Consider the following 15,385-nt stretch of genomic DNA (forward strand, 5'->3'; position numbering starts at 1 on the left):
GCATTATGACTTCGTGCCATTCCCCCATACCCCTGCACATAGTCCTGGAGATCCTCCTGGATGGCTTGCCTGAAGTTGCCTCCACCACACTTCCAGACCTAAACCACTTATTGTGTGAAAACGCTTTTTCTCACATCACATTTGCTTATTTTGCAAATCACTTTAAATCTGGGCCCTCTCATTCTTGATCCTTGTGAGCAGCAGAAGTTTCTTCCTATATACTCTGACAGCTTCCTCATGATTTTGATCACCTCTATCAAATATCCTCTGAGCCTTCTTTTCTCCAAGGAATACAATCCCAACCTCTCCAATCTATCCTCATAACTGAAGTTTCTCTTTGCCGGAATCATTCCTATAAACGTCTTCTGCATTCTCTTCAATGTGTTCATATCCTTCCTGAAGTATGGCACCCAGAACTGTGCACAATACTACAGCTGAGGTCGAGCTTATAGATTACATAGAATTTACAGTGCAGGAGGCCATTCGGCCCATCGAGTCTGCACCGGCTCTTGGAAAGAGCACCCTACCCCCTACCCAAGACCAACACCTCCACCCTATCCCCATAACTCAGTAACCCCACCCAACACTAAGGGTTGTATATGTTCAGAATAACATCCTTGCACTTGTACCCCTATTAATAAAACTCAGGATACTGAATGATTAATTAACTGCTCTCTACTTGTCCTGCAGCCACAATTATCTATGCACATATACACCCAGTTCCATCTGCTCTTGCACTCCCTTAACCATTTTGCCTCTTGTTTGATATTGTCTGCACATGTTCTTCCTCCCAAAAGACATCACGCTTCTCTGCATTGAACGACATCTGCCACCGATCTGCCACCGATCTGCCCACTCCACCAACTTGACATGCTACACTGTCCTCCTCACAGTTTAAATACTTCCAAGTTTTGAATCACCCACAAACATTGAAATTTCCCCCTGCACACCAAGATTGAGATCATTAATATATATCAGGAAAAGCATGGGTCCCAATACAGATCCCCAGTGGACATCACTACAGACCTTCCTCTCACCCGAAAATAATCCATTAGCCATTACACTCAGTTTCCTATTATTCAACCATTTTTGTATCAATGTTGCTACTGTCCCTTTTATTCAATGAGCGACATCTTTTCTCACAAATCTGTTTTATAATAATAATAATCACATTGTCACAAGTAGGCTTCAATGAAGTTATTGTGAACAGCCCCTAGTCGCCACATTCCGGCACCTGTTTGGGGAGGCCGGTATGGGAATTGAACCAGTGCTGCTGGCATTGTTCTACATTGCAAGCCAGCTATTTAGCCCTGTGCTAAACCAGCCCCTAGTTTGTGGCACCGTATAGAAATCCTTTTGAAAGTCCATGTACACCGTATCAACAGCATCACCTTCATCGACATTTTCTGTGATCTCTTCAAAAAACTCCAACAATTTTGTCAAACATGATTTCCTCTTGTTGTGAATTCTTATATTACTTCGGCAATGAAGTGCTTTACTCTGAAAGTAAACTTTGATCAATCTTTCTTGAGGAAACCTCATCCATCTGACCAAATCCAAGTGAGTTGTTGTGTCCCAGACTTTGCCCTTGCCAAGTCCCTTCCAGGAAAATCACCATGGCAGCCTGGCCCATCCACCAGCAGGGATCCAGTACCAACTCACAAACATTCTTTCAAGGAAATGTCGGCGGAGGACACAGACGTGACACATCTCCTCGGAAGAATGCTGATGGGTGGGAAGATACTTTGGGCCCATAGGTTGTGTTCTGACGCTTGATAATCAAACACTAATGCATACTAATCAGCTCCACGACCTTCCTGGGCATGAACCTGATTGTGTAATTGGAGGGGGGCTGGGAAGACCACGTTCCACGAAGGGCGGCACAGTAGTTAACACTGTTGCTTCACAGTGCCAGGGTCGATTCCTGCTCGGGTCACTATCTGTGCGGAGTCTGCACGTTCTCCCACTGTCTGCGTGGATTTCCTCCGGGTGCTCCAGTTTCCTCCCACAAGACCTGAAAGACGTGATTGTTAGGTGAATTGGACATTCTGAATTCTCCCTCAGTGTACCCGAACAAGCGCCGGAGTGTGGCGATGAGGGCTTTTCACAGTAACTTCATTGCAGTGTTAATGTAAGCCTACTTGTGACAATAATAAAGATTATTATTATTCAGAGATCTTACTGGCCCCTCGTGAGATTTAGCGGTCATTGCAGGATCTATGCCCACAGCTAACGCAGCCGCCAAATCCTGGCCATTGCATATGGAAGTGTCTGAAATTGGATCGGAGGTCAAGATAAGTACAATGAGTTTTTAATATTCAAAATTCTTTATTTGACATAGCTTCTTTCTCTATTTAAAAGTATTTCAGTTATAATAAAGTGTGTAGTTTACAGTTTTTATTCAAAATGTAAAAATGACTTTGACCAGAATATTCATTATTGATCGTTTTTACATTTTACTATTCATTAGTTATACATCATAAGTAGTTTGTTAGAGTCTTAACCGTCATAACAAGTATTTATTATTCACTTAAAATTATTTTACTGCTGTTCCTTTATTATTGACTAATAATTAGCCAAGTGTGCCAACGGTTACCAATACTGGTGATAGTCACCTCTCCCTTCCAAGATTAGTACATGTTTTTTGTTTAACAAAAAGTTTTTGAAAAATCAAACTAGTGCAAAAAAAAGACAAAAGTATCAGAAAGGGCTATAAAGTTCACCCTATAATTTTCTTATGGATACATTATTTTTCTATTGTTGTTGAATCATCAAGGAAGGGAGAAGCAATTCCGATTCTTTTCAATCCTCACTATACAGATATTCTAATATCCTCCAGCCACCCAAACCAACCCTATGGTGACCAGTATGTTTGATCGACTTAAATATTGACCAAGTGTAAAATAACTTTGATAAATTACTGTACAGTTACACCAAGTTCTCTTTCAGCTTCCTTCATGGAAGGCTGAACCATGAAGATGCCTTGTGGTCATTTACAGGGCATCACTTATTGAAAATTACCGTGAATCTCTCATTTTCATGAATTCTTGATTTTTAATTACACAAAATGGATGCCAATCTCAAAATAGTCATTTAATTCTGAAATTTCAACACAGCTGTTGACTCCAAGAACTCTAATGTCCAAAATTCAGATCTAGAATGACATCAGATAACTACTTGGAGCTGACAAACCTTGTGTATGTTGTCTTTGTGGAACTACAGAAAAACTATGAATAAAATTAACTATGTTTTGCCCTTCACGGGTGTTAGGGTCACCATCGGAGATCTAGCCCTAGCTAGTTGTAGATACAGTGCAATGATATAAATACTGATTAAATAGGTCATCATTACCATGATGTCACCTGGTTGTTCCTCAAGTACAAAAATGTTACGTTTTCACAAGGGCGTTGCTCCTTTAAAAGAATATCTTATTGAAAACAACCAGAACCTTCCATTAATCTGATCCACCATTGTTCAGTCATTCCAACTGCATATGAACATACATTATTGTTATTTTTTTTAATTAAGGGGCAATTTAGCGTGGCTAATCCAGCTATCCTGCACATCTTTGGGTTGTGGGGATGAGACCTGCGCAGACACAAGGAGAATGTGCAAACTCCACACGGACAATGACCCGGGGCCAGGATGGAACCAGGGTCCTCGGTGCTGTGAGGCAGCAGTGCTAACCACTGCACCACCATGCCGCCTAATGAAAATATTACATTCTGACAATTTAAAAGAGTTAATTAATTTTGTCATGTTCATTATGCACTAGATGGGTTCTGTGGTTTACCATTTCTATAGACCATTTGATGGAATAATGCTGGCTTCAAATATATTTGGAAACAAATACATCCAGATTAAAATCAAATAAGCTTTCAGTGATTAATTCGCAAATTCAGTTGATCAGCGTATATGTCATCAAACACCAACTGAATAGAATGTCCTGGTCAATGTTTACCATCATACACAATGTTCAATCAACTCAAAAATTCATAATTCAGAAGTAATAAAGGCACGTTATATTAAATAATCAATGGCTGAACTTAGGAGGGGAGAGTTTTCAATGAAAGTGCTATGATCCTGTGTTAGTGCATCTGACAGATCCTCAAGCGGAATCACGCCACTATGAGCAGTCAGATTTTAAGTTTTATCACAATCTGGCAAATTTGCTCATCTCAATGAAACATGCAAGCCCGCAACATCATTTGTATTTCTATCAGGTCTGACTGGGTGACATCACGAATTCAATTAAATGCATTCCTAGACATAAAAGAGACTTAGAAATATTCTGAGATATAGGTAAATGAGATTGAATCATATGGTGAGATACGGGTAAATGGGTGAATTATATGGTGAGATACGGGTAAATGAGTGAATTATATGGTGAGATACGGGTAAATGAGTGAATTATATGGTGAGATACGGGTAAATGAGTGAATTATATGGTGAGATACGGGTAAATGAGTGAATTATATGGTGAGATACGGGTAAATGAGAGTGAATTATATGGTGAGATACGGGTAAATTATATGGTGTGATACGGGTAAATGGGTGAATTATATGGTGTGATATGGGTAATTGGGTGAATTATATGGTGAGATACGGGTAAATTATATGGTGTGATACGGGTAAATGAGTGAATCATATGGTGTGATACGGGTAAATGGGTGAATTATATGGTGTGATACGGGTAAATGGGTGAATCATATGGTGTGATACGGGTAAATGGGTGAATTATATGGTGAGATACGAGTAAGTGAGTGAATCATATGGTGTGATACAGGTAAATGAGATTGAATCATGCCAAAAAGGATGTGCCAATTTACCTTTCCTTCTTTAATTTAACAAAATATATTCTGAAATCTCCTCGCAAAGGAGGTAGCCATTCAGCACATTGGGACTGTGCTGGCTATTTGAACGAGCTATCTGATTAGCCCTACTCCCTTGCTCTTTTCCTTGGCCCTGTACTTTCTGTAGTATATGTCCAATTTCCTTTTGAAAGTTGCTATTGAATCTTCTCCCAGTACTCTTTCCGATAGTACATTTCAGATCTTAACTCAAGTGTGTGAAAAAAACCTCCTCTTGAAAGTACCAGCTCTTGTTGTGATGGGAATCCACAGGTAACTTGCAGCCCTTTACTGCGTGGCCTTTCACCACGTGTCAGTCTAGAGAATGAAAGTAAACGCCTACTTGACAATGAATGACATCGCTCACAATTATGTTCTGATTGGGGGTCATTGCCTATTACCAATAGGACCCAAGCTGAGTTTAACCCTTTTCTGGGATTGGATGTAGTACCTCCACTGTCATCTGGTTGATATTGCAAACTCAGTAGATCATTGATTGGATGTGGTCTTTATGATTTAGTGCAGCATGTGGTACATTTAACCACCCAGTCATCAAGAGAACTCTGATTTATTCTACAATGATCCCACTGTGATGAATGAGTCATGTTGTTGGTAAGGCATGTAGTCACATTTCATACAGTATAATTACTGTCCTTGGACAGAACTGCCTTTAATTGCATCCTTTGTGCTTGATTCCTCTCTCCTGACCATATCAGATCATAATGCTGAAACTGTATCAATTTTTCCTGTATCTTAACCAGACCTTATATTTATCCATTTCTGCCCTATCATCTTGTTTCCATGAACTCAATCAAAAACAAATGATTGTTTTTAACCATACAAAGACCAGCTGAATTAAGAAAAATTACACCAACCCAGCCACAATATGCAATGTTGTAGCTTCTAATCACTGCATTTTAATGTACGTCATCTTTCATAACCAAATTACTTTAATTATTTCACCAATTTCCATTAGCAAGCATTAAGTGTATTATTGGGTAGCCTGAAAGCACTGGTTTAATGCTTTACCACTTTATTGCTTCAGGGTAAAGATGGGAAAACTAGCTGAGAAAGAGGAACAGGAAGAGAAGATGATGCATCTAAAGATGAGATATCTTGTTTGCAGCTCGGCAAGTGTGTGGGTACACTAGGATTTGTGCTGAAATGGTGCAATTGGATTCATGCAATGGGGACCAGTGGTTAAAGGGAAAAAGTCATGTTAGAATTTGGTTCTAGATCATGAAAAGTTTTGATCTGTAGTTCATACTGCAGGCTGATATGTTCAATGTGTTCAACACTTTACAACTGTACATGCGGGTAAGAAAAATCAATAGTCTTGATAAGAGGAGTTGTTAATCCGACTGCTAACTAGGAATGTGTGATTGGAAAGGCTACATATCAATTCAAAGTGTTGGAGTGATCTAACATTCACTTTTGGAGCCCTGAATTTAAATTTCAGTCAACATTGGCACCAACAGTCTAGATATTGAAGGCGGTGGGAGGGGGGAGTGATAAATCCAAAGGTAACTGACCATTAACAAGCAACTTATATCCAAACAAAACCAAAATGGTTGGCAGATTTAAATAGTCAACAAGGCACTGACTTTGCCAGTCTTTGCTGTCTCAGCGCTGAAAGACTATTTCTGAAAGTAGTGCTGGGATGTGTCAAACATTACATGATTTTACAATGAATGCAAATCATCATCTTGCTTTTTAAGATGGGTGCAAATTAAAATTTCCCAATAAGTATAAAGCTAATTTCTTTGTTAGCCACAAGAAGCAGAAGGAACACCAGGAATTTTGTGCTGTCACTATCTTAAAAGTTGGGTGCACCACAGAACTCAAACTGGGTACACCACAGCTATGAACTCAATATCCCTTCAGAGTCAAATAGAATTTCAAAGCTAAGATGCTCTGCATTTAAGAGTCATGCCCACAATGCAAGTGTGCAGCAACCAGCTCAAAATTCCTGTGTCCAAGAGTCAAATAAGCAGTGATAAAGACACTGCAATTAATAGCTGAAGTAATAAATTACACAAGTGTTCAACAAGTTCTCAGCTCAAGTCAGAGCAGGAATAATGTATTATTTGTGTGTCTAGCAGAAAGGTGATGTCTGCTCCAAATTGGTTGCACACTGAGCAGAACCCAAGCTCATCTCTACTTGCATTTTCAGTCATTTCCTTTTATCTACACAGTTCATTATGTATCTAAATAAAGAGCCCACACCAACTATGAATACAAAAGTAGGATTTCACTTCATGTGTGAACTTTGCAAGGGAGCCAAAATAATGTAGGTTTGAGCTACTAAACATGCAGAGAGAGCACATATGAATCCCAGTGTTTTCTTTTGGTTACAAAATTCATAACACAGCTGCTTTGAATTTTTTACATTCTAACCAATAAATAGACATTGCATTTTAAAAATTTTAAAGAATAAACCATGGCCTGTCACTTAATGCCAGCTGTTCCCCTCTGCATACTTCTCAAATGACCTTGAGTAGACATGTATTGTTAAATGGTGGTAATAGGTTATTTATGCTTTCAGTCAGATTTTGAATTCATCTTGAGCAATCATTTCTTTCCATGGTAGATTTTTTATTGAAAGGCAGCAATTATCCAAGATTCAGCTCTCTTCTCTCCCCATCTGTCTTTCCACAGTCACACAATTTTGTTCTATACTCTGCTGAGGAAAGTTAAGTTCAAATTTGCTGGGATATGAATAGTGTCCAGGTTGAGTGCAGAAGGGTTGAATGGAAAGATAACAGGAAATGTATGCTTGAAGTCCATTAATAGTTGAGGAGGTTCATTGCGGTCTTGTAAACAGGACTAAATGAAGAAAAAACAATGATAAATACAGCTGAAAGACATACCCATTTATACATTTTGATATGAATCAGTATAGTAATTCCTACAGTACAGAAGTGTTCTGATTTGTTTTGTGTGTTGTGATTATGCTGCTGGAAAGATAATCCAGAGAATGCAAATTCAAATTCTACAGTCACAGATTGAGACAGGAAAACCAGTTAAGGAGGACTCCCATCCCTTTACTGCCACAAACCTTTCAGTAAATGCTGCCATGCTGAACCCTTGCCATGGGATCTCTCCTGCCAATGGTTAAATCCTAGTGGTGTTGCAATGAGGCCTTTAAATAGCCAACCGACCAATGGGCAGGTGGGCCTCCCAAAGCCTCTCCTTCCAATGGTAGGAGACAAGGTGGGCAGGTAGGCTACGGGCATTGCATCCAAGGAATTTTACAAGCACCTTTGCCTGCCAATCCACCTCCAGGGGGGCGTAACATCCACTCTCATGAAGATAGTGGACTGTTGTAAAATCCCAACTTGTTTGATAATATATATTATGGAAGGAAATTCGGTAATTTGGACATTCTGAATTCTCCCTCTGTGTACCCGAAGAGGCGCCGGAATGTGGCGACGAGGCGCTTTTCACAGTAACTTCATTGTAGTGTTAATGTAAGCCTACTTGTGACAATAAAGATTATTAATTATTGAACAGGGGCAAAAGAAGAGATTTGTGGATTTCTTATTTGTTAGTGCAGAACTTGAGTATTGCTGAAAAAAGTCATCATCAAGGACTTTATAGCGGAACATTTAGAAAGCAGTGGCAGGATCAGTCAGAGTCAGCATGTATTTATGAAGGGAAAATCATGCTTGACAAATCTGTTGGAATTCTTTGAAGAGGTAACCAGTACAGTCGACAAGGGGGAGCCAGTCGATGGTATATTTGGACTTTCAGAAGGCGTTTGACAAAGCCCCGCATAAGAGATTATTGTACAAAATTATAGTGCATGGGATTGGGGGGAATGTATTGAGGTGGATAGCAAAATGGTTGGCAGAGAGGAAACAAAGAGTAGGGTTTAATGGGACCTTTTCAAGCAGCATTAAGTTGTGTTTCCCCTGAATTTGGCATTCTTTTTTTTTAAATTTAGAGTATCCAATTATTTTTTCCAATTAAGGGGCAATTTAGTGTGGCCAATCTACCTATCCTGCACATCTTTGGGTTGTGGGGGTGAAACCCACGCAGACACGGGGAGAATGTGCAAACTCCACATGGACAGTGACCCAGGGCCGGGATTCGAACCCAGGTCCTCAGCGCCGTAGGCAGCAATGCTAACCACTGTGCCACCGTGCTGCCCCGAATTTGGCATTCTTGTGATTATCATGATGAATGTAAGACAGAAAAAAAAGACAATGAAAAATATTTTTTCAGCAATACTTGATTTCTTAGGCGCGATTTACTGGCTGCATCCTGGCAGAATTGGAGCGGAACGAGGCTGGTAGATTCCCAATGTTCGTTATGCCTCGTGAGACCTAACCAGATCTCATGATCTGGGTCCCAACCATTGTGGGCGGAACCAGCCTCACATAGTTAAGTGAGTTTAAAAGCCCACTTAACTCTGCTGACGCTGATTGAATGGCCACCTGGCATCTATCGGCCTCACCAAGGAGATCCCAGCTGGATACCGTTTAGCACTAGTCCCCACAAATGGGTACCAGGCAGAAGGGCATTTGGGGAGTCTCCCAGGTGATTGGAGGTCACCGGGTGGTCGGCCTTCAGGCACACTGGCACTGCTGGTGCCACCCAGGCACCGTGGCACTGCTAGCCTACACCCTGGCAGTGCCACCCAGGTGCTGGCCTGGCACTGCCAGGGTGCCCAGATGGCATTTTGCCCACACCAAGGGTACCCTGCCCGTGGAAGGTGGGGTACAAGGAGCCCCGAGGACCCCCTCAAGTTGGAGCATTGGTCCGGAGGTCACATTGGGGGGATCAGGGCGACATTTAAAAATTCCCTGCAAGGAAATGATGCTAAGTGTGCCCTTGGAGGGTGGGGGGCATTCCCCGTCAGGGCCCACAATAGCAACAGAGTACTGCTAGATAATGGGGTTGTTCTCGGCGCTACAAGTGCTAGGAACGGAACCGTTAATTCCACCCAGAACGGACTCTGATCTTTTTTGTTAGATCACGCCCCTTATTTACAGAATATTGACTATGTAATTGGGAACCATCGGCCATCAGCCTAAATGGGAGTAAATGGGATAGGTATCTTCGAAAAAAAAAGCAATTTGGTGTTTTAGCTTTGAAGCGTATACCTGAATATTTCTAATGAAGGCTACTGTCACACGTTCTTCAAACTCATTCACTGGTGTGTAGAGGTTTAGAATTTTGACAATCTGTTGTGGAAAATAATAACAATGATAGAGAATTTAATATTCAATTAACGTCCAATTATTTCAAAAACTTGACAAAATCAAAGGTTCGAGTGTTCAAAAGAGCATGTTCTGAGTTAGCTAATGATCATCAAGATTGATACAATTGGAGCCTCAGGAAGGGTAAACACAAACTATCTGCCAGACTTCTTAAATTAATTGCTATTCAGTCATCCCTCCTAGAAAGTACAGGTGTATATGTACCACACAGCTAAACAGCATGTTTAATATTCAGTGTTTAAGCTCACACAAGAATGGTCATTTCAAAGAGTTAACAGAGGGTATGTATCACTGAATCCTGGCAGGCCTCAGGAGTGGAAGGTTGTAATGTTGTTTAGCCTTGTGCACCTTGTACTGACAAGTCTATTGAGTAACAGCAGTTTTACCACAGAGATTAAAAATTATTCCACATCCAGTAGGGGAAGAGAGTTATGAGCAAATTACCAAAGTTAGCACAGTTGCAAAGTGCAGTGTGAAGGTTCCCTCAGTCTGGTTTAAGCAGTGGCATTGTAGAGAAAACAGGAAGAGACTAGAACAGGAAATTACCATTTACCACAACCAGGGCTTTACAACCACACCAAATATTTCATTGAATTTGGATTCATCCAGGGACACTTTTTAAGTGAGTCTCCTGCAACATTGCCACATCCGCCTGCAGTCCCTTTAGGTGTGAAAAAACCCTTGCTCTCTTGACCGGCCCATTCAGCCCCCTCACGTTCCAAGTAATCAACCGGGTCGCGGAGCGACCTGTCCCTTTCCCCTGTCTATTAGCCATGTCCTGTCCCCTGTTCGCCCCGGGTCGACCCTCCCCTTCTGACCCGTTCCCCATGGCGATGGCCCCCCCCCCCCCTCTCTCCTCCCGTTCTTCCCTTCCCGTCCTCGGCCTTTCCAGCAGCAACCCGGTATCCCCCCCTAACCCCCCTTCCCCCCCCCCCCCTGGCTAGGACCCCTCCTAGCCGCGGTGTATCCACCATCGTACTCCCGAGAGTCAGCTGATTTTCGCTGACCCGGCTGCCCCTGCCACACTCCGACTCCTCCCGATGTGGGGGGGGAGGGGCCTCCCCCCCCCTTGCCATCCCTCTCTGACCCCGCTTCAGCGCGGGAAAAACCGCCATTGCTGGCCACACCCCACTCTTCTCTCCTCCCCCTTCCTCCGTCCCGCGCGCGGGAAACAGGGGAAAGCCCGCGCTTTCGCCCGGCCACACCCTACCCCGCCATCTTCAATTCCACCCCCGTCCCCATCCAAGCCCATAAAAAAGCCCCCTTAAAACGAGAGGAAGAGAAAGAGAAAAAGAAAACACGCATAACCAACTTGCACCCCCCCCCCGTCTCGACTCCCCAACTTAACAATATAACAATATAAATAACAAATCTCAAATAAATACATAAATACATAACTATGCCTGCATAACTAAATAACTACCCACTAATAACGTATTTAACCATCACCCTCCATCGAACAGAACAGTAACCATAACCCTTAAAGAACAGATCAAAAAACAGTAAAAAAGCCCCCCCTACAATAACAATAATTAAGGGAAGTTGGCAACGGGAAGAGACACACAAAAAGGAACAAAGAAACCCCCCATAACACAAGTTTCAAAGAAACCAAACGATCCATCAATTTTAACCAAGTTCCGACCTGGCCTAAGAAAGACATGGGCCACTTGATCAGTCAAGGGTACTCGGGCGGCCTCGACCGCCGGCGTTCCCAAGTTCTAGTTCAGGTCCAGCTTTTCCTCCCGAACAAAAGTCCATGCCTCCTCTGGGGTCTCAAAGTAATGGTGCTGGTCCTTGTAGGTGACCCACAAGCGCGCTGGCTGCAGCATTCCAAACTTGATCCTCTTTGCGTGCAGCACCGCCTTCGTCCGGTTAAACCGGGCCCGCCGCTTTGCCACCTCCGCACTCCAGTCCTGATATATCCGCACCGTCGAATTCTCCCATTTGCTGCTTTTCTCCCTCTTGGCCCACCTCAGCACTTTCTCCCGATCACAGAAACGCTGGAATCGCACCAGCACCGCCCTCGGGGGCTCGTTCGCCCTAGGCCGCCTAGCCATGACCCGATATGCTTCTTCCAGCTCCAGAGGCGATGGACCGGCCCCCTCTCCCATCAGGGAGCTCAGCATCTCCGCTACATATTTCGGGAGATCAGGCCCCTCCAGGCCTTCTGCTAGGCCCAGGATCCTCAAGTTCTTCCGCCTCATTCGAGTGTCCAGCTCCTCAAAGCGGCTCTGCCATTTCAGGTGGAGTGCCTCGTGCACCTCCACCTTTCCCACGAGGACCGTGGCCTCCTCCTCCCTTGCAGTCATCTCCTGCTGCAGCTCTCTTATCGACGCCTCTTGGGTCGCCTGGGCCCCCATCAGCCTTGTGGTCGTCGCGTTCATAGACTCTAAGAGTTCCACTTTCAGCTCCGTAAAACACCGGAGGAGAGCGGCCTGCTGCTCCTCCGCCCATTTTCTCCAATCTTCTAGTGCGCCACCGGCCGCCATTTTGGTCCTCTTCCCCCGCTTTTTTCGGGGAGCTGCTGCCGCTTTTTTTGTCGCCCCACTCCGAGTACCGACCATAAAGTTGGTCTCACTCTCCTCAGGGAGCCTTCCCCCACCGGGATTCGTCTTTACAGTACCGTCGGGGCCCTCCAATCGGCCCTTAAACACCTTTGTCGCAGGAGCTGCCAAATGTGCGACTTAGCTGGTCATAGCCGCAACCGGAAGTTCCCAGGGACACTTTTTAAAAAGAAAAATGGATGGGATACAAGAATAATGTGTACAAAAAGGAATGTGACAGGTGGATTTATTTTTCTGGTGTCTTCACTAGTCACTTGGATATTCAAGCCTGTGACCTTTCAGTTCTACTGTTCTGATGAAAAGTCACAGACCTGAAACATAAGCTCCAGACCTGCTGAATTTCCCCAGCATTTTCTGTTTTTATTCCCGATTTCCAGCAACTGCAGTATTTTGCTTTTGTGTCCATTTCATTTGGATACAAATTTAATTTTGATTGAACATACTTGGAAAAATAAGCTCAATGTATTTAGTGGCTATGACTGTGACTAGAGTTTGTAATCAACCTCATTCACATTATCAATTCACTGCTATCAGAAGTTCCAACATGACTGTTGGGAGATAGGGGAAATATTTGGGGTAAGGCCAGGGCTCTGATACATCATAGAATAGAATCATAGAATCACTACAGTGCAGAAGGAGGCCATTCAGCCCATCGAGTCTGCACCGACTCTCTGAAAGGGTATCCTACCTAGGGTCACACCCTCACCCTATCCCCTTAACCCAGTAACCCAACCTAACCTAGCCCCTAATCTTTTGGACATGATGGGGCAATTGATCATTGCCCAATCCACCTAAACTGCACATCTTTGGACTGTGGGAGGAAACCGGAGCACCTGGTGGAAACCCACGCAGACATGGGAAGAAAGTGCAAACTTTACACAGTCACACTAGGCCGGAGTTGAACCCGGTCCCTGAAGCTGTGAGGCAGCAGTGCTAACCACTGTGCCCCATGCCACCGCCCCCCCGTAATGAGTTACTGAAAACCTCACATCTAGAATGTGTCCAAAGGTGGTGTTCTATGCCATAACTGTAAGATAGCCAAAGATCATTTACCTGCTGTGGGTTTAGAGCTGTACACATAGAACAGATAGCTGCAGCATCGTCACTCGTTTTCTTCTTCACTTGAAGGAGCTGTGCAGCCTGGATTAGAGGCTCCATAGTCTTCACAGCTCCGCTCCGATTTAAATTTTTTCCTCGAAGCCACTCTTCCAACTGACTAATGTTGTATCTGCACAAACAAACAAGTCAGAAATAAGAGCTGTAGATTAATTTTTGCAACATCCAATCTTACATTAGCTCTTGTCCCTTCTTTCTGATCAATTCTCCCCTCACTACAAAAATCTCATCAATTCCCAGACACGGTCAGCATGCATGTTCCCAGGTCTCTGCCAACAGCACATGTACCTGAGAATACGCAGAGGTGACTTGGGTGCAGTTTTAATTCTACAATGACCTTTATTCATTGCGGAACCAGCGAAGTAAATGGCAATATAAATAGCCCGCCATGGCAGGGCCGTAATATCCTGGTCATGAAGTTGTTCAATAAGACCACAGGCTATACGGCCAATTCCATGGTAGGACGAGAAAATGGTCCGTGCTCCTGGGTGTACCAATATTATTTGCATGGATGCCCAACCCTACCCTATTCCACTGATTTGGCTAACACAATTGCTTATATTCCCCAAATCCTGATGCAATCTATTTGCACCAAACAAGAGTGAGAAAATTAGTTTGAGACATCTCATAGTAAGCTTCACTTTCTGGTGATAGCAAACTGTTGCCACACAATGGGGGATCGCCGAGGCAGGCATGAAATCCGGAGAGAAACCTGTTTCCCAATTTTCCACGCCCTTCGCCGGTGATGTCATGAGGTTCACAGCCACAAAGGGCAAGAACCTTATTTTAATGTTTTTGAATACATTTCAATGTAATTACCCAGTCCCAGTACCCCAGCCACATGACCCACCCTCACGTATTCTAACCTTGCTGATGCAATGTCGCATCGGCAAAGTTTACAATAGATATTTGAAGATGTGAATCAGTCACTGGGATCCCGGGATGCCCCTGAGGGCAGAGGGACATGCTCGGGTAGAGATACACATCAGTTTTCATTCTGAGCCTGACACTTTTAAAAACAGGTATGGTAAGATTCCACCCAATGTCACACTGCTGCCTCATGGTGCCGAGGACCCGGGTTCCATCCAAGCCCGGGTCACTTTCTGTGTGGAGTCTGCACATTTTCCCCGTGCCTGCGTGGGTCTCGCCCCTTACAACCCAAAGATATGCAGGGTAGGTGGATTGGTCATGCTAAATTGCCCCTTAATTGGAAAAAAAAAATGAATTGGGTACTTTAAATTTTTTAAAAATCCACCCAATATCTGTTCATCAGTCAGGGGCAGTCAGACACAATGGTATGAGAGAAGAATAAATTCACCTCTCAGGGTGAGAAAACGTTTCTCAGCCAGCCCACTCAGAGAACTGCAAAAGAGGCTGATAAAAGGAACATCAGTTGTCAACATGCAGAGATGACAATAGGTTAGCAGTCGGGAAAGGGCAGCTCATGACACAACAGAAGCAGACGTCTTCATAGATTAGTCAGCAAATCTCCAATGAGGAGTACTGGCATATTACAACATTTTCTCCTCCCAGTGAAGTGACACTTAGAGCAGGATATTAGAAAGTAAATAATAGCCTCTACACCATCAAAGGTGAATCCTGAGGAAAGAAATATGGATGTACTTTTGAA

At 43.4% G+C, this 15,385-nt stretch overlaps 1 protein-coding gene across 4 annotated transcripts in view; it reads right to left on the reverse strand.

Annotated features, from left to right (window-relative positions):
• Positions 1-2,304: 2,304 nt before the first annotated feature.
• myo5b (myosin VB) overlaps positions 2,305-15,385 on the reverse strand; it is a 299,598-nt gene continuing 286,517 nt past the window's right edge. For all 4 annotated transcript variants that reach the window (XM_038790508.1, XM_038790510.1, XM_038790509.1 and 1 more), the window contains 3 exons: positions 13,693-13,867; positions 9,959-10,039; positions 2,305-7,676 (listed from right to left, as the gene is read on the reverse strand). In XM_038790508.1, the coding sequence (XP_038646436.1) occupies positions 7,524-7,676; positions 9,959-10,039; positions 13,693-13,867 (409 nt within the window). In that variant the 3' untranslated portion in view covers positions 2,305-7,523. The remainder of the gene's footprint in view (positions 7,677-9,958; positions 10,040-13,692; positions 13,868-15,385) is intronic.

Source organism: Scyliorhinus canicula, chromosome 3 (assembly GCF_902713615.1).
Source record: "Scyliorhinus canicula chromosome 3, sScyCan1.1, whole genome shotgun sequence".
NCBI classification, from domain to species: Eukaryota; Metazoa; Chordata; class Chondrichthyes; order Carcharhiniformes; family Scyliorhinidae; genus Scyliorhinus; species Scyliorhinus canicula.